The sequence below is a fragment of the Fopius arisanus genome, unplaced genomic scaffold (genome assembly GCF_000806365.1).
Source record: "Fopius arisanus strain USDA-PBARC FA_bdor unplaced genomic scaffold, ASM80636v1 scaffold00015, whole genome shotgun sequence".
Classification (NCBI taxonomy): Eukaryota; Metazoa; Arthropoda; class Insecta; order Hymenoptera; family Braconidae; genus Fopius; species Fopius arisanus.
This window is the reverse complement of record NW_011887754.1, coordinates 478,584-497,638: the sequence shown is the minus strand read 5'-3', so window position 1 is coordinate 497,638 and position 19,055 is coordinate 478,584. Positions and strand designations below refer to the sequence as shown.

Sequence of the window (19,055 nt, the reverse complement as noted above, 5' to 3'; positions counted from 1 at the left end):
ATCCCCAAAATTTACTCCTACCCTCAGAAAAGTAATGACTTCCGCAAAATAAATTGACTTGGCACAAGTTGATTAATTTGCAAGAAATATATTTTTCCTCCCTGTATTTGAATTTTTTTTTCCTTTTGATTCGGAATTGTTTTTTGGTTTGTTTTTGAAAAAAAAAATAGTCTAGGAAAAATTGAGAAATTTTGGGAATTTTCACCGGGAAATTGAAATGTTTAAGATGTCGGAAAATTTAATCATTGTTATTATTATTGGGGAAATTACCGAATTTTCCAGGGACCAAATGCAAAACGTAAATGTCCATTAGTTGTTAGAAATTTCCAGTTCTCCCCCTTGAAATTTCAAGACTAATTTTCTAACAGTGCGAGGGATTTTTCCTGGGAAAATACCGTTCGCCTTTTTAGCACCGTAACAAATCTGCATCGATCGTGATTAAACAGAATTTTTATGGGTTAGTGGAATGTTTCTTCTCAATCCTCAGCGATCTAATCTGAATACTTCGGTGTTATAGATAATTTTTTAAGCCCATTCCCCCAGCTCCCCGAGAATTAATGATTTTGCTGAGCGCAAATAGTAAATGTATTTTACAGATCGATTAAAAATCAGTAATGGTTAATTTCTTGTGGAATTGAATCAAATATTCGATAAAATTTTTAATTGAAAAAAAATTAAAGATGAGATTTCAACGGATTTTATTTCACTGCATTAATTTTCGCCTTTATGAAGGCACGAAGGAATGCAGTCGACCTTGTGCTCCCTGAAGTGAAATAAATCAACGAGTCCTATCAATCGAGACTACCCTTTCAACATCTAATGTGTTACTGTCAAAATCACTCATAAACGGTCAAAACAAATGAGAAGAGTTAATAGCACGAGTCACAATAAAATCGCTTTGATGAAAAACTTGAAGGAAATTACGGGCTCAAGAGAATCATGTGGGTTGAAACGTAGGCACGTGTGACAGCAGAATAAGTTGATTTATTCCACTGTTCTCACTCCGTTGAAGTATTCATTTTTACAGATGATAAAATAAATTTTAATTGTCATAAGCAAGAATACCTCTAGTACTCCTGAAAGTTCAAGTGATAAACAAAAATTTTTCGGTCTTTTGGTTCGCAGAGAATGAGAAATTTCCCTTTCAATTATCCTTGAATTATCCTGGCCTTGAAACTTCATCTTCTTGTCTTTTCAGGGAATCTGAATAAATATTGATTAAATATCGCAATATTTAAGAAGAAATTTCAATAACTTTCTTACAGTGTTCATTGCAGGAAATTTATCTGAATCTTAAGCTCTTCGTTAATGAAAATTAATGAGCCTGAGATCCTGCGGGTAAATTACGTTTTTATATACTCCAGAACGCATCTCTGTGTAATTGCAATTTTTTCCGCAATATCACATTAAAATCCAAGTTCGTTAGATAATTTTTTACTGGATTTCGTGGTGATTTGTATTGAACTTTTGCTTTCAATTTTTTTTCTCTCCGTGGACAGCTGATCTCCGCTGAGATAGGTTATTATTTCACATTCCAAGCACGGAGTTATTTCATTGCTGAGTATTTTCCCTGAATTCTAGGGTATCATCGGTGGAATGAAAAGATTTCTACCGACAGTTGAATTTTTTTTTCACCGTGTAATTACCCGTCATTCAATTAAAATCTCCTCCCCCTTGATTTTCCAGTCCGTCCCCTCAGGAGACCTCCGAAATAACTTAATTTATCCGGCGCAAATAATCCCTTTTCCCCGCTATGATTCACCCATAATTTTCTGAAAGTCAGGGTCTCGGTTCATTGCCGCGTGCACCGTGCAAAGTACTCGCAGCAATAAACTACCCATGCCGTGTTATCCAACAGATGTTGAACTACGTAACAGTTGCGGAAGATTTCGTTGGATTGAAGTTAGAGTAGCAAAAACTGGAGAACGCAGAACCGCGAGAGAATCCATACGAAAAAAAAAAGAAAAAAAGAAGGGAAAAAAAAATGGTTTTGAGTTGAAGCAGAGAGGAAGATTCAGGATGAAGGTTTTGCGATTGACTCTACACCTCCAATCAACTCCCGAGAATTCCATAGATGTGGAAAACTGTTGACCGCATCTGAAGGAGGAAGAGCGGATGGGTAAAACGGTTATTTTTGAAATGGTTCTGAAACGAGAGGAACCTTATTCCAACTCCCACCTGCTCCCCACCTACGGGTAAAAGCTCCACTCTACCGAGAAAACGGTGTACAAGTGATGGTGATGGGTCCGGGTGTGCTTGGGAAATAATGGCAAAACGGATCCTGTATTTTATACATTTTTTATACCGATCAACCCATAAAACTAAAAGACATAAACCATCTTCTCTCTATCGTTGCTTTACTTCTTCATTTTTATACAACTGCTTTTAGAGTGCCAGTTGTGATCTTTCCTGCGGAACAAATATTAATATCCAATATGAAGAAGTGGAAAAAGAACACCTCGAGGGATATTTCAGTCTCGAGTATTTCACGGGTGTTTTACAAATCCAGGGAAATTCAATTCACTTCACGGATGAACCCGCAATTGTCCGTAAATTGCTCATGACGCCAGTTGGAGAAATTGAAAATTTCCACGACCGACATGTTACCGGAAATCCAGGGCCACTTTGTCCTGGAATTCAGGTGAATTCTCCTGTCTTTGGGAATTTCGGGGAAGACATTGAAAAGACAATTAAATTTCATCTCCAATAAAGATCAAATAATTATCAAATTTTTCACCATGGATTTAAAAATCCCCGCAATCCAGCAGAAAATGATTGTCCATAAAAAATTAAAAGAAAAATAAGGCGCAGGGAAAAAATTTTCTTTTTTCACATGCCTGATAAAAATGATCAATAAACGTTAGTATACCTATGTATTCGTGAGATTGACTTGAGCCGATGATAAAGACTCGTCTTGACACCGGTTCTATCAACAATGGCATGTTGAACAACAATCACGATATCTCGGAACATCTCCGGATGTTTGCGGAAGTGAGAGATCACGGCGCGTGTTCGCACGCAACGCGTGCCACGTGTCCACCGGATTACGTCAACCATATACGAAAGAGTCCTCTTCCTAAAAGAAAAAAAAAAAAAAAGAACAATCCCCCATCATTCCCCATCCATAACCCACCGCAACAGCCACTCCCTAATTACCGAAACCACAGGTACAACAGCAATAACCCGGTGCTGCGTAAAAGTAATCTACAGCTGTAAAATTGGCAACGTAATACCAAAAGCGATCGTAACTCATGCCGTCTTTTCCATCTTTCCACGTGTCCGGTTCATACCATCGCACACTCCCTCCCCTCCTCGTATTGAAAAGTCAATTACACGTTAATGAATAGCCCGTAATACGCTCCGATGCCGGGAATAAACGAGACGCCCGGAGGTATAGGAAAACGAGAGCGATGGCTCGGGTTGGAGGTTGAATAAACCTAAAAAAAGTGGAGAAAAATGCCAATGGTACTACATACACTTATATCCACGAGCTGTCGTCCTTTCAACTTGAGCTCTCCTCCGTCGTAGCGTCAGATCCACTGATAAAGATGTTTCTCATGAACTCTTCCTCTTTCGTCTTACTCGCCGCTTTTTTTTTTTTCAACCTTTTTTTTTCTCTTCTATCCGCCTTCTGCTCGTGAGCGCGAGCTTTGGATTTTTATTGTGAACTACTGGGAACAAGGGAATTTTAAATAATACCAGGGGTCGGGCATTCAATGCGAATACCAAAATTCAGGGAAAATTGAAAATGGGGTGATCATCCCTGGTAAATAAATAAATAGTCATTAGCCTGAAAGATGAATTTAAAGAATTTGAGAGGATGGCGGTGGAAATAAATCGCGGGTCAATTATTCTAGGAGAATATATCGAAATTATAGAATTTATTTCGATTCCAAATAATTTCTGGCGAATAGAAAGTTGCATCTAACAAAATTTTTAATTCCTTCATTTTCAATAGTCAAGCCTATAAAAAAAATAGAGTGCAATAAAATTTCCACCAATGCAGTTATATTTTGAAAAAAATAAAATATCTAGAAAATAAATATAAAAATAAATATAAAATAAATATAAATATAAAAATATAAAATAGATCATCATATCAATCATCAATATAGACAATTGGTGGGTTTGAATTTTTGATTGCGTTACCCACCTATGATAAATGATTTCCATCGAAGGGAAATAATGACCACTATTTTCCGTCCAATAGCTGGAGGCCAGTGTATCCGAGTGGGTTGATATATCCCAAAGAATTCGTGAATTATCGTCGTTCCCGTGATTGGTGACCCCAACGGTATCACACCGCTGACCCAAAGATTTGTCGACTTGACAAGTCGACACTCGATTTTCTTAAAAGTATTGCCCGACGAGATCACATCCGATGAAGTCCTTGCTGAGTCACTTGATCCCGCAAGCAACGCAATCGGTAAATTTGCGAGGATGAAGCGTGATCCTTGCATCAAGAAGCCGATCCCCAATTAATGATCACTGGTGGAAAAAGAGAGAGAGAGAGAGAGGGAAAAAAGGCGATGGAAGAGCGAAGGGCCGTCGGAGGAGCCTTCATAAATAACCCGCTGGCGTCCGCATCATTTCGGATGAGCTACTGCAGAGGAAGGGTTTAATGCCCTCATATAAATGAGTAATCGACGCTCCACGGAGTCCCCAAGTCCCAGCAAATTCACCGGCATTAGAGTCAATGTCTTCCAGTCCATAAAGACGAGCGCAGAAGAATGGGATTATTATTTTTGTGATTACTTGGTGTGGCTGAAAGGGCCCCGAGTTGGGCTTCAGTTGTGGCTGCCGACTATTGGGTGAAGTCGTAAAAGTGCATTTACGACTGAGCTCCCGAGTATCAGAGCCCTTTCAGGTGGACGTTGTAGGGGGCATTTCTCCCCATTCAATAGGTTTTTGACGTGTTTGCGGAAGTGTTCAGGTGCAGATGTAACTCTGGGAAGAATTCCAGGATTTACTCAGTGGAGCGCATGTGGAGAGTCCTGGGTATATTACCATCGCCAATGTGGCATGCATCTTCGAGCAAATGACCCGTACGTTCTCCATTGTTGACGGGTGAGAAGGGCTTCTGGGATTGTTGGCTTGTTGGGGGGGTTATTACGTACTCTATCGTAATATCCGGTAATTTCCGGGGACGATACATATGAGCGCGTGAACGAATTACGCGAGGTGTTGGAGTGTGTTGGCAGAGTCTTGGGGGATGGGTGGACGTTGATCCTTGGTGAATCAGGAAGCAGGAAGGAAGGGGATTAGTCGGGATGGAGTCATGCATAACTCGACTTTTTCCTTTTTTCCTTTCGCTTTTCGCTTTTATAAAAATTATGCTTTTTCCCTCGTCGAAATGAGGGGTCTCGGATCAATCGACAAATCGTCTAGAATCAGTGGATTCTTGGATGGATGAAGGAGGGATGCTGATCACCATGACGATGATTTGCCTAAACAGCGGTATGGAGAGGCAATGTTCAAGTACACATGGTCAATGTACGTTGACCTTAACGGTGCGGGGACAGGCCTCGCCACCCACAGCTTCATCCGCCATGAAGGTACAAGTTACTCCCCTGATGAGTTGGGTGACAAGCTCGGATAATGAGACACGTTTCACGAAACACTCTCACCACGTGCTCTCCTTCCTGGATCCTCTCGCTTTCGTATTACCATGAGCCACCGGTACGTGATGTAATTCCAAAACTCACGAAACACCACAATTACATAGACACGCCAAATATCTTCATAATGCCGACAATTCTCCATCGCCATTGCCAATTTACCGAGCGATGAGTGAGACCTGTGAAAAGCTCTCTTACTGTCTCACTGGGATAATTTCAAGAGCGTACGTGTGGGAGAAACCTGGCATCCTCCAGGGGCCGATGCATTCATTAGGTGATTAGGTAGTTTTACCATCCAATAACAGTGTACACAAGAGGCAAAGAGAGGAGAGCAGAGTTGGATGCGAAAATAACGTGCCAGTCGTTTCTCTAACGGTTCTTATCTCGGGGGCACCTCTTCGTGGAAAAGAATGGGGCATGTATAAAGTGAGAATGGGATAGTTAGAATGGGTCCCAGGTAATCGACTTTTGCATTTTTCAACGGGCAATGCTGAAAAAAAAAAATGAAGAAAAGCCGCCCAAGCTGTCTTTGTTGCTCCCGGTGAAAGATAAATAAACGAGAGCCAAGTCTTGGTGGAGAGGGAGAAGAGAGAGACAATTAGATGCAGCTGGCTTCTTGGAACGTCACTCAGGAAGCGTTCACCCGACGGTTCAAGGACTTTTCGTAGCATCCAACTGATTACTTGTTGTTACAGCTTAGAGTTGGATATTCGACCTCGATCCAGGTCGAGGACGTTCAATTCTACCACGGCTATACCACGAGAACCATAAATATGTAAGGGATTAAAACGTCGAGTTTGTGAATCCACCACATGTCGAGCGGTACCTCTGGTTACACCGGAGTTATCCACTCAGCGTCGCCACTTTGCTCGGTGGTTACGTTACCCCAAGCCGACGTACACGGATATGTACATCCAGCAGTGGGCCGGGTACCAATTACCTCGGCCTTGATTAAGTGCGAGGATCCATCAGGGGGACCATCGGCTACGGCTAATTCAAAGGATGTTACGGTTCTCCACTTGGCATCCACCCAATCAACAATTTAGGATTTTCCAAAATATTCTTCTATCCCTCCTGAAAGACAACGCAACATAAAAAAAAATTTCATTTTTACAAGATTTTTACTTTTTAATAATTTCATCTGAAAATTTGGCTTTTGTCCTCGATGGAAATAATTTCATGGAGAAATTCCCATTGCATCGCTAAAAGCTACATTTTATTATCATTGTTATATTTACTGGAGAGTGGAGGTACAAATTTCGTTATGACTAAAATATCGGCATAATTTTTGCTATAAATATTGCTGTGTTTCTGGAAATGCGAAAAATTTCTAAGAGCGCACCAGATTTAATTCCACCGCGTCGTCTTTTTATGCGCATATAAAACGTAACGCGAGTGTTTTCGAGGCGTTGGGCTCGTTGGGATCTCATTTTTTTCTTTCACTTAATTTTTTCCGTGTGAATGACTATCGTCAGTAGCCTGGCCCCTCCTTGTGGCGATCGACAGGCTCGTTGAAAGATGCTCAAACCCATCTCTGACACCGCCATTAAGCCATGATGCAACACCTTAGAAGGGGTCTCAACCCCTGGATAAGTGTTTTTTAACAGCCGCGAGGAATAATGAAAGGAATGCTGAAAAATGAGGGAACCGTTTGGCGAGCGCCAAATGATTGTGTAATTATTGAGGCAGGCAGCACCAGGTGTGGTAGCCTTATCAAAGAGCTCATATCCATTGCGAATTCATCACCCAGTCATAGGTGCATTAATCCAGTGATAATCTCTTAACACACCCAACAAAACTGTTCTCTATTCAATCCACGCGGAATTCCATCATAGAAATTACCACAATCCGTCAAAATTCCAAAAAAATAATCATTTTTCACGCAATAAATTCATTTTTAATTTGAAGGTCAGTATTTCATTTCTGGAACTGCAAGAATTCGACAACATTCAATAATAAATTTTAATCCTGCGTAATTTGTCAATGGAAATTTGTCTCATGGAAAATCAAGTAAATGAAATTTTTCCGTTTTTTAAAATTGATTTTCACACAGAGAAAATTTGATATAAATAAAAAAAAAGTGCTAGACCGAGTGATGGTCATCCTTGAATCAATGGGAATAAATAAAGTTGAATGAAGCTTTCTGGTGGCCGCAGAGGTGAGAAGAGCAGTTGAATTGCGCAATACAAGAGCACAAATGGAAGGTAACATTCGTGACTTCACCCATTGCCAGGGTCAGGATCACGAGCAATTACCCAAGGCTTGATTATCCCCAGGTGGTTGTATCAGGCATTACGATAAAGCCAAACATCACATTGTATACCTCCTTAACAATTCTCGCCTCTCGCGCCATTCTAACAATTTCACTCAGTGGGTAACATCGGGGCTGATATAAGAAATGGTAAAATGCACGTTGAAGGTACATCGGTGGAGAATATACGGATAAAAGTGCGATCTAGGGAGAGAGATATTCATGTATTGCCTTGGCTCTTGACCAAGCGTCTCACCATCTTATCCATTTGGTACACCTACAACACAGGATGCTACACGCAAGGGCATCCACTTGAAATGCTCGAAGGATCTCCCTCTCGTTCCTCTTGATCCCTCGCAATTGTACATTTCCCTTTATTTTTCATTTTTTTTTTCTTTTTCGTTTTATTCTCGTTCTTTCTATTCGCGTATTTTTCTCAAGTTACCACAATGGAGACCTACAAACGGGGCAATTTGTTGGTACTACACCTGGTAATCTTGCGGATGAGTACGGGGGATTGTTGGAACGCGGAACACACGCCCATTGGATCCCCTCGGCTCTGGACTTCGGGATTAGATAATTAGCCTGTTTCCGGGGTGAATTTCAGGTGTTTTCGGGTTATTACGGGACACCTGGGGAGAATTGTTCGTGAACCTGAAATCTCAGAGAATTCCAAGAGGTGCAAGAATGACAAAATAATTCACTAACTCCCCCTTTCTTCCCAATTAACAATAAATTAATTAAATGAATTATCAAATACATTTATATTTATATCGATTGTAAATAAGAAAAAAAAGCAATCACAAAAGCCGTACGTGAAGCACATTTCGATGGCCCTAATACATAAAAGAAAAAAGCAAAAAATAAATAAATAAATTGAGTCCCGGGCAATACGAAAGACTTACCGTTTGAATGTGAATAATTTTGCACGTGTGACCGAATGGCGAGTGATTGCGCAGCCTTGAGAAGATAAGATAACGGAAGATGCATTAATTAGTGTTGAACCGAGAATAGCTCTCACCGGAGCCCCGACGCCAGTGATGACATCATCAATAACTCCATAAATCCCTCCCCCTGGTCCCCCTGTTCACCCACTCATTAAACGATTAACCAATCCCCACAGATGAAGATCACGGACAATTAAATAGATCTATCCAACCGGGAGGAAATATCCCCCCGATGGGAGTTATCAGTGTCCTCGACACAGGGTCTCTGGAGCGATTGCAATGAAAAAACTCGTGTAACGGTCCGTTCCACGTGGCGCCCCAGGTAAACGTCTTCCCTCCCTCCCTCCCCCTACCCGAGTATTATTTTTCCTCCTCCTCTCCTCATTATAAAGCCAACAAACAAAATAGACTGAGAAGATAGTGAGCTCAATCCATTTGATGAAGAAGCGAGAAGGAGGCAAATAGGCTGTATCGAATGAAGGTGCCTCGCCCCTGAGGCCACTCACTCGTGCCCCAACACTCATGCATTTAATGCAACTCAACACTGCAAGATTGAAATTGAAACAGCGATCTCTCTTTTGTACACACATCCTCCAAGGCGAGAAGGCCGTTTGAATGGCCGTTAACGATTTTCATGGATTTTATTTCCTGGTAGTGTTCGGCTCACATTAAATTAATGTTGTGAATTGATCCTGAGGTTTTACTAAATTGAAGTGAGATAAAAGGTACGCTGGGTCAGTTCGTGACTTGAAGGCGGTTTTACTCACTACCCAGAGGTGCGTTATTTCTGCTCCCTCAACTACACTATCTCGGGTATTTGTGATAATTAATAACCAAGGTAGGCCGGCGGCATTGCCATGGCCCGCCAACTGCACCGCTAACACTCTAACTGTTGGATTACTTCCTTGGAATCTGCATGCGCTGCACAGATGGTGCCTTTTATAGCCCAGTTCTGCGTTTATTACTTTTCCTCGCTTATTTTTATCCTTATATTTTAATCCCACAGTCTGATGATACTTGTCTGGACTATTATGTGATCACCATTTTTCATTCGTGCAGATTGAACGAGTGGAATCCACCATTTTCACGTCGGATAACAAATCTATACACATGACGATTATTTATTACGGGTTTCCGCGAATTTAAATTGTAGTATTATTTATATGGTGTGGGAATCTCGGGCTGGAATTTAATGAGTAATTTGTCATTAGTAGATTATCAGGAAAAATATGAACACTTCTTCAGGAGCTGCTGCTTCCACTGACCCGGAACTTGCAGTTTGAAACTCTCATTGTCTCAATATCCGGTGTTGACGGTGGTGTGCGGTTCGCCGAAAAAAAAAATCAGCTACCTGAGGTACTTGGGGAGATTTTCCTTGTCGTACCGAGTGAACCGCGTCCCCCTCCAGCTCCATGATCGCGGGGCCCGGTTCAAGAACTCGTCCCCGGGGTGTGTCCGTATCCACCTAATTGATCGTCCCGAGAAGACGTGAGTGTCAATCGTTATCAAGCGCTTCCCGGTCGGCGATCAATCCGTAATTACCATTATGATTACAAGCATCAGTACATCCGTAGCCCCCCGTGAGGTGCACCAGGGCGGAGCAGCATGATATGTGTGAGCAGTGGGAGGATAAACGGTTTGTGTAAGCTGGGTGGCCGACTCTTGGCCTCTACTCGGAAAAGTCAAGGGACATATCATATCTCCAACCACTCCCGGTTCCCACCCCCCGACCAAAACCGAATTGAACCGATTAAAAAAGTTTCCAAATTAATTCAACAGAAATATTTCTTCTAAATTAAAAAATTCTGCCATTTATATTTATTATTAAAAGAATTGCATTAATGCTAATAATTTTCTTGACTGACATGAATTTCATTGAGAGATTTCAGGAACTTGAATTTTTAAGAGATAAGGGAATTTTGCTGCCGTTCGTAATTCAGAGAGATAAAATTATAAGACGATGGAAATGAACGATTACAAAGCTTCCAGTCATAAGCAAAGAATGACAACAGAAATTGTGGGCATGAGGACGCGTGTGACGATTTCTCAGCGTCATTATGATTTATCTGATGAAAGGCAGTACGCAGGAGCGACGGGGAGGGGTCTAATTGTCCGAAGCGACTCCTAGCATACGCGAATCCAGTCGCATATGTAAACCCCACCTCAACCGCACACTTAATTCATGGGGCAATGATAATCCACTGACAACGCGAGGGTTAAATAACGTATGATTGGGGGATGAGTTAACCGCGAATGGAAAATTAAGACAAGTGGGCAATCTGGGGGCTTGTGTCCAGAGACAGGGAGCATGCATGACGACGAATACACAGTGGAAAATTACCCTCTGACCCTGTCCACCTTCATGACTCCCACAAGATTACCCCTTTTGCTGATGGCCAGCAGCTCCGGAGGACCGCAGAGGCCGTGGGAATCGACTCCGAGGGCACCTCAGAGGTGAGGAACAGGGGAAATTGAGGGAATCGGCGATGGAGACAGTCTCGGTTGGCTATCGATGCTCAATAGATGCATCAAATTGTCCTGACCTTGTCCAAATCGATTATCCCTTGGGGTATGGAGCAAGTTCCAGTGACAAGTCAGGCAGCTGATGGATTCGCTGGTGGAGCGTAAACCCGCGGGATTTACTCAGGTCAGGACCTCCCTTCACCGGCTTTTCTCCATCCACTAATATTCCTTGCTAAATTTACCCTGACGTTTACTTATCCCATCCCGTAATGCTTCTCAGGAATATTTACCTTGACGATAGAGAAAATGCGTTACCAGTGAGACAGGATGAGTGCACACTTTGAAGAATTTAATGAATGAGAAGGGAAGAAGTGGTATTTTTGTCAGCCACATTTTCTCTGACGTCTTTTATTAATAAACAAATCAAAATCATTCGAAAATATATTTAATACGTTTGGAAGACTTTAACTTGTATATTGTAAAAATTTAATTTTTAAAATATGATTTTTTTTTAGAGGGGCGGATGGGTTAAGGGGTGAAGGGGTGGAGGGTTGGAGAGGTGGAGGGGTGGTAGGGTGGAGGGCGGAGGGCGGAGGGGGTATTGGGGGGTATCTGGTGATTGGGAGACTGACACCTCCCACGAGTCGAACGATCAAGGAGTTGGGTCAGTTGGTGCAGTCATCGAGCGTAACAAGTAAAATACCGCGAACCGTGGATGTTATGCGTTTGGTTTTACCGATGTAAAACCATTGTCCTGTGGCATTGTACCGGGGCAACTCGCTGAAGATGCTTGAATTATGAATCGGAAATTGGAAATACACCGGTACCGGTCTATTGTACTGTTATTAATTATTAATAGGAATGAAGGTAACGGGATTGGGGAGGTGGTTTCGGAGAGATGTGACGTAACTTTACCACTGGCGTGGTCTTGAATATCAAATATCCTCATCCTTCTGCGATGATGATGATAATGTTGTATCATTTCAGCTTCCATGTGAACTAGAAAGGAATTCACGAGACCGTGAGATAGGAGTTTGCGGGAAATAGGAGGAGGTCAGGGAGGAGATTGGGTATCGGAGAAGATTCTGACGAATTCTAACGCATTTCGGTGAATCTGTTGAAAAATTATAAATATTATTGCAAGTGTCTGAGAAATCCTGAATACAGTTGAATTTTACAAAATGGAGATTGGCAACCCCGGTGAAAAAATTGTACTCGGAATATTTTTTCCAAATTTTCGAAAAATTTCTGTAAAACTTTCCAGACTTTTTTTTTGAAACAAAAAAAATGGGAAACGAAAAAATTGTATTTTTAAGAAATGTTTTGAAAAATTATTCAAAACCTTTTCCAAAAATAAAATTGTTGTCTTCCAATTTTTTTTGTTTCATAAAAAAATTTTCTGGAGAGTTTTCCAGAAATTTTTTGAAAATTTGGAAAAAATATTTCGATTACAATTTTTTTTTACCCGGGAACAAAGTTTTACACGACCGGAAGTGAGAAAAGAGTTGTTACGGGTGGTTGCACATCGGATCTACCGAGTGGAAAGAGACTTCTCAGCAGAATCTATCACCAATGTTTGATTTACGTTTGCGAAAGGGCAATTTGCCTTCTCACCGTCTCGAGCGATGAAAAACCTCTGATTCTCATCGAGACAGCCCTTTAAACCCCCGTTTCGCCCTCGAATTCCCCTCAGCACTTGTTAAACCGCAATCGAGTTCTTACGACCCCACTTTACCGGAATGATACGCACGTTCGAAGCGGAGCAATCCCTCAATCCCATTTTGTCTGATCAAACAGCCCAAAGCGCCGGGTGTAATTCAGTTTGACTGTGATCGCAAGACCACAGACTCGGTCAAAATACGGCAATCACAAGTTCCACAAAAATCACTGATTTCAATCTTCACTTCAAATTTATCTCTTGCTCCAAAAAAGTATTTAGACTATCAAGATTTTTTTCAAAAATTTCTTCTGATTAGAGATTTTAAATATCATTTTAAATATAATTTTTTGAGCAAATAAAGATTAATGACAAGAAAAATAGGGATACAAATGTCTTGGAAATAAATGAAAATATAATTCACTGAGATAAATAATTTTCCAGAGCATGCAGAACCCTTGCAATGCAGTTACTCCCACCGGTCCTCATCCCCCATCCGCACAAGAACCAAAGTGTCTTCACATGGGAATTTATGATACCCCACTGTATCATTATCAAGAATTTTACACCTTGCAATCAACTCTAATCAACAACTCCCTCCTAATCTAATCCGTTGAAAAACACAATTTTCCACTCGACTCAGCTGCCATGGAAATGCATCTCTCCCCCCGTCCAATTTTTCCACCCATAATTTCGCACCCCACCAAAAATAGAAGAGTCCCGTGGTAGCGTAAAAAATAAATCCCAACAGCTGGGTAATTTAGCGAGTTTAGACGCCTCTCGTGGATATCCATTAGCAGCGCATTACAGCCGGTAATTTAATCCCCAGTACACCCCGTCGACACACAGTTACGTTTTAGAGCACCGTGCCCGTCACATCAATAAAATATCCCGATTTGGTCTTGCCTACCAATAACCAAATGAAAATAAAAAATAAAAGAAAAAAAAAAGAAAGAAAATGCTTAATTTGCAGCGTTAAAGAAGCGTGCACATATAGTATTTTAGCACACCACTGAAGAAGGAAGCAGGCACGAGCTAAATGCAGTGCCGGAATAAAATCGACTGGTGGCATAACTCAGCTCGTTATGCCTACCATAAAATCATCCAACCAGTTGAATTGGCCACGTTACCTGAAACTTTATCATTCAATTGAATTTAACCATGCACACCAATTAACCTGTTCTCCAACCCAGAGATATTGCATAACCAGCAACCAGGTGTTAGCGTGCCCTGAAGACCTTGAGGCAAGGGCGTTCAACGTAGCAACATGGACTGACTGCTACTCGTCTTGACTAGCCAACGACAGCAACCCAAATGCCATTTGCCCCGACAAGTTTTTACCCCGAGGATATTCACACCAATCTGGCCATCATCCAGGTATCATCAAGCGCCAATAGCCCAGATGATACCGTTGAAGACGATCAGGAGGTAGATTAAAAGGCCCCGAGGCCACCGAGTCCTTCCCCATCTCACTACAAACTTTAGACTCCACTATATTTAAACTTTTGTTTCTCTCGCTAATCTCGACTTATCCACCACACATATTCCCCTTTTCCCCTGTGGTCTGTCCCCTAATCTACGTTTCAATATCGCCTTGGCGTCGCCTGCCAAGTCCAACGGTAACTCGAGCGAATTCACCCCGAGGCTAAGAACTTCTTCCTGAAGTAGCGTAACGTAGTCAGCATCATCTCCTTTCCCCTGTTTCCATTCTGACTATTCTCAATCGGCCACAATCGTTGTCTTTCTTTTCCTCCTTTCACTCGAGCACCAGACAACAGCCAACAGGGCAAATACTCCACTTGTCTCAGCATTTTCAACGCCAAAAGAACAGTTTCAGTATGCACACACGTACAATGGATATTTTACCTCGTTAACCCACCACCACCTTGACTCACTTATCCGTTTTCTCATGTTAATTGCATTCTCCATGCAAATTCATCCGTGCGAAGGTTTTTCAAGCTGAATCATCCCGAATAACTGCGCATGGGTGGACGCCATTTTGGGGAGTACACGGCACGACCCTAAAATGGTGGGGTCTCGGGGTCTCGTCTTCCACCTCCATTCATCTTTCCACTTTTTTCTCTTTCTTTTTCGTTAACAAGGTAAATCCAGGTGGTGGGGCTTGACGAACATTGTCAAGTTCATTGTGATCCTCTTCTGTGGGTTTATGATAATAATTAGCCTGGCGGGCCTGCACGCCTTCGCGGTACTCAGGGACGATTCAGGTTAACGATAACGATGACAGATTAGTCTTCCTGAACTCAACCCCACCATTTTCTCATGGGCATGCAGGTTGGATTAACTAACTTGGGAATAGCGAGTTGGTGGGTTTTTACTCGTTAAAAATAGATGAGGTGAATGAGGAGGATATGTGGTACCATCATGGGGTATTATTCATGGCCTCGTTAATCTATCTCGGGTGATCTCCATTCAATTTACCGGAGGTTGGGTGATTGGGGGTCTTATAGCATTCGTTCCGGGGAGTTTCGATGGGTTTAATATGTACCGGTACGTGAGAATTCCGATTTTTTCCATTTTAGGATGGAAAACGCACGAAATCTCCGAATTTTTTATTTTTCATATTTATATTTATTCCACCCCCTTTTCACTTCTAATCAACATTTTTCACAAGGAAACCTTGAAATTAAAATATTGAAATTAAATTATAAATAATAAAATCCTTGAGATAATTGATAATAATAATTATTATTATTGGAAGTAATTCCGTGATGAGAAATCACGTGGAATTGTCGGGCAAATGAGAATTCAAAGATTTATCCAGATAAATTTTCCCGAAAATGTTATTCTATTCTAATAATTAATTCCCAATGAGGAAAATTATTTATAATTAACTTTTCCGATTGAGTTACATTTACATCGATATAATTGAAAATCCAGATGACTTGCGAATGAAAATTGATAAAAAATGAGAGATTGACCCAGTGATGGGGACTTTGTATCCTGATGTTTGCGAATGGGTAAATGGCAGGTGTGTGGCATCACCATAGTCGAAACTGTACGTGACTTGATACGAGTTGGGCCTCCGCCCCGAGGCAAGGTGAACCTCTAGGCACCGTATACCGTTCCTTCAACCTCCGCTTACATTAATTAGATCAATTCACTCATGCCACCACCAAGCCCCCCATTACGCAATTATTCTACCGCTTCCTGCGGATTTTGTTTCGGGTATTACTCACTATTTAAAAATACACCTGAATTTTCCGGAAAATTACGCTGAATTCGGTGCAAGAGGAAGAAATATGAAAATTGCACAATTTTCATTATTTTTCAACATGAACGTGAAAATTCACTTCCAAATTCCTATGAAATTTTCAGCGATTGAAAATTCAAGGATCATTTTCCATGATTTTTCGGTATTTCTTAGAATTTTTATGGGGTATTTCAACGAAAGTTTTATATTTAAGGCTGCGTTTGTAATTATTTCACGGGGTTTTACTTGAAATTGGAACGGGTTTCAATATTTTTTTTTGCTGCTTCAAGGGGAAATCGTGGAAAATTCAGGAACAATTTTCAAAGAATGTTCAGTGGGGATTTGTTCATTTGGATTTTGAGATTTTTCTGGATGGAACTGGTGGTTGGATTGGCCTCAGACCTTCTCGCATTTCGCCTTCGCTCCGTTAACCACATTTAGCCGCGTAACATTTTACCGCAGGTAATGAATATTTCTCCGGTGATGTTACCCTGCGGATAGGGGAACGAATCCACTGGAACTAAATGAATAATTCTGGTGATTTTCGAGTTTTAATTGGGTGGTAATGAGCGTTTGATCGGTGGAAGCCACCCCTCACATTTTATTTTCATTCAGGGGAAATTCTCAGGTCTCGTGATTTAATGATGACAGAACTGCAAGAATATGAGTGATTTCATGCCACTCAATCATCTGAATGAGCGGAAAATGACGACTCAACTTATGGAGATGAGTGAATAATTTGAATTTATTGTTTCTGCTGTGATTTTTTGTGAGATACTCATTTCTGAAATTCGTAACTGCAGATTTATGACAGGGAAGGCAATAAAACATGGAGCACCTCGACATCTCGGTTTTTCAGATATTCCAATTATTCCAATTATTCCGCGACTTCGCTGCCTTTTTATGACATGAAACCTAAAAATTTGCGAAACCAAAGAAGTCACTGTCAATATTTTTTTGTGTCCATTTGCTTATTCAGTGATCATTAAAAATCACAAATCGTTTGGTAAAAATTCCAATCCTTTCGTTCTTACATTGAATTTTCCCCCAAAAAATTGGTAAAAAAAGTCTAAATAATTACTTTTGCCAATTGAATTTACTTGACAGAAGTGGATGAATTGTAAAAAAAAAATTAGACTGACAACAACCACCGATTATTTATAACCATTACATCACGGAACTGAGTGAAATCACTCGTCGAGGTGTAATCACCCTTTACTGAATCATTCCAATCACTCCCAAAACCTGTCAATGCCAATAAAAATAAAAGTACACGCGTGTTAACGGCGGGAACGGATGTTGAGTTGCCCATAAACAACAGTTGTGTACAATGTGTAATATCTGAATTCAGAGTCCCAGCCATTAATTTAGCGAACCGTACAGCATGTGCCCAACGTTATTTTCGAGGGACTCTGTATTAACCGGTGGAATTTTATTCTCACACGGTAGTTTACACATGAATGCATGGCAGAGGAAAAAGACCATCACTGGGACACTGGTTGCATGGCCAAGTCAACCCACGTTACTTGAACTGTTACATGTTATTACGTCGGTTGCGTGCTAGTCGACTGTTACCCTCACTAGGTCAAAACCACGATGCAGTTGGTTCTCACTTGGTTCGCTTACCACCCCGAAGGCCACCGACTTTTCGTTTGTAATCAGCCTACAATCACTATCACCAAATTGCACTTTAAATTTATTTGAAGTAAAAAGGCCCCGTAGTAGACCCCAAAGTCCACCGTAAACTGAGAATAGGATAAATATTTTTTTTCGAATGACATTTTTATAAATATCTTTTTTACACCTGTTATCTTGCACTGTAAAAAATAATTGCGTAAAAATAAAACTGAATGGAAGAATTGGACTGTGTAAAAGAATGACACTTTTCACTAGGATTACGGAAGTCTCACGTAATTTTTCGTGAATTTTCCTCGTCGTGAAGGGATACGTAACGTAATTTCGAATTTATAATACTCGGTCATCTGTGGACTTACAAATTCAGCTCCTCGAAATTTCCAAGATTTTTGTAATGGACTCGTCAAAATAAAAAAAATAAATAAAATTAGAATTAATGAAAAACGAATTAAATTTCTTACACCAAATTAATTCCCTTGCAGCATGATTGTCTTGATAATGATGATTAGAGCCCCTGACTGCGGAGACATATTTGAAGAAAATATTTGACGCTTGCGTATCGATAATTCCGATATTATTTCATTAAAAATTTTCTCAATTTAGCTAGAGAGCCCCAATAATTTTCTGGTCTCCATGGGGCCTCCAGCGATGACTCGTTTCCGATTCGATTCGTCGGGCATTCCCGGAAGAAGCCTCATAATCCAAACGATTCCTCGCGGTCGTTCGACTCGTCCCTACACCCCGTCCATAAAACGATGATGGATATTGCTCTTGTTGCATACTAGGACAACTCAAGCGTGCACAGAAGTGGAGCATCACAAAACTTACAACTATGATATTCTTTTGTACGTGGAGTACATTTATGCTCGAAGGATAATATCCAGTCGTCCATATATGTGGATGGGTTTTGCCAGTCTCTTCATGGAAAAACATTCCCTGTCGATGGGATGTTCCCTCTGGTATCCTCCAAGGCGTGATGTAGATGACTTTTTGCTGTAGGTACCCTGCACTAGATGAGTTTCTTGTTGGATCTATTAGCGGAGTTAGAGCACTGATAATTTTTTACATCTTTCAATTTATCCCCTTTGCCAACCTATGGTTCTCATAACTCATCACCACTGCTTCGTGTTTTGTAACTATGATTTTATTTTTATTTGCAGACTCACGTGGATCCTGATGATCGGAAGCATCGACCAGTGCTGGGTAAGATGTTCTTTCGGTTTGGTTTTATCCTTTTCCATTTCGAACATCTTCCGGAAATATTTAGAAGAGC

General features: G+C 40.9%; 1 protein-coding gene across 2 annotated transcripts in view; it reads left to right on the top strand.

Annotated features, from left to right (window-relative positions):
• The window catches only part of LOC105263428 (uncharacterized), a 31,873-nt gene that overhangs the window by 1,994 nt on the left and 10,824 nt on the right, over nt 1-19,055 (top strand). For both annotated transcript variants that reach the window (XM_011299639.1, XM_011299640.1), the window contains exon 2: nt 18,943-18,985. In XM_011299639.1, the coding sequence (XP_011297941.1) occupies nt 18,943-18,985 (43 nt within the window). The remainder of the gene's footprint in view (nt 1-18,942; nt 18,986-19,055) is intronic.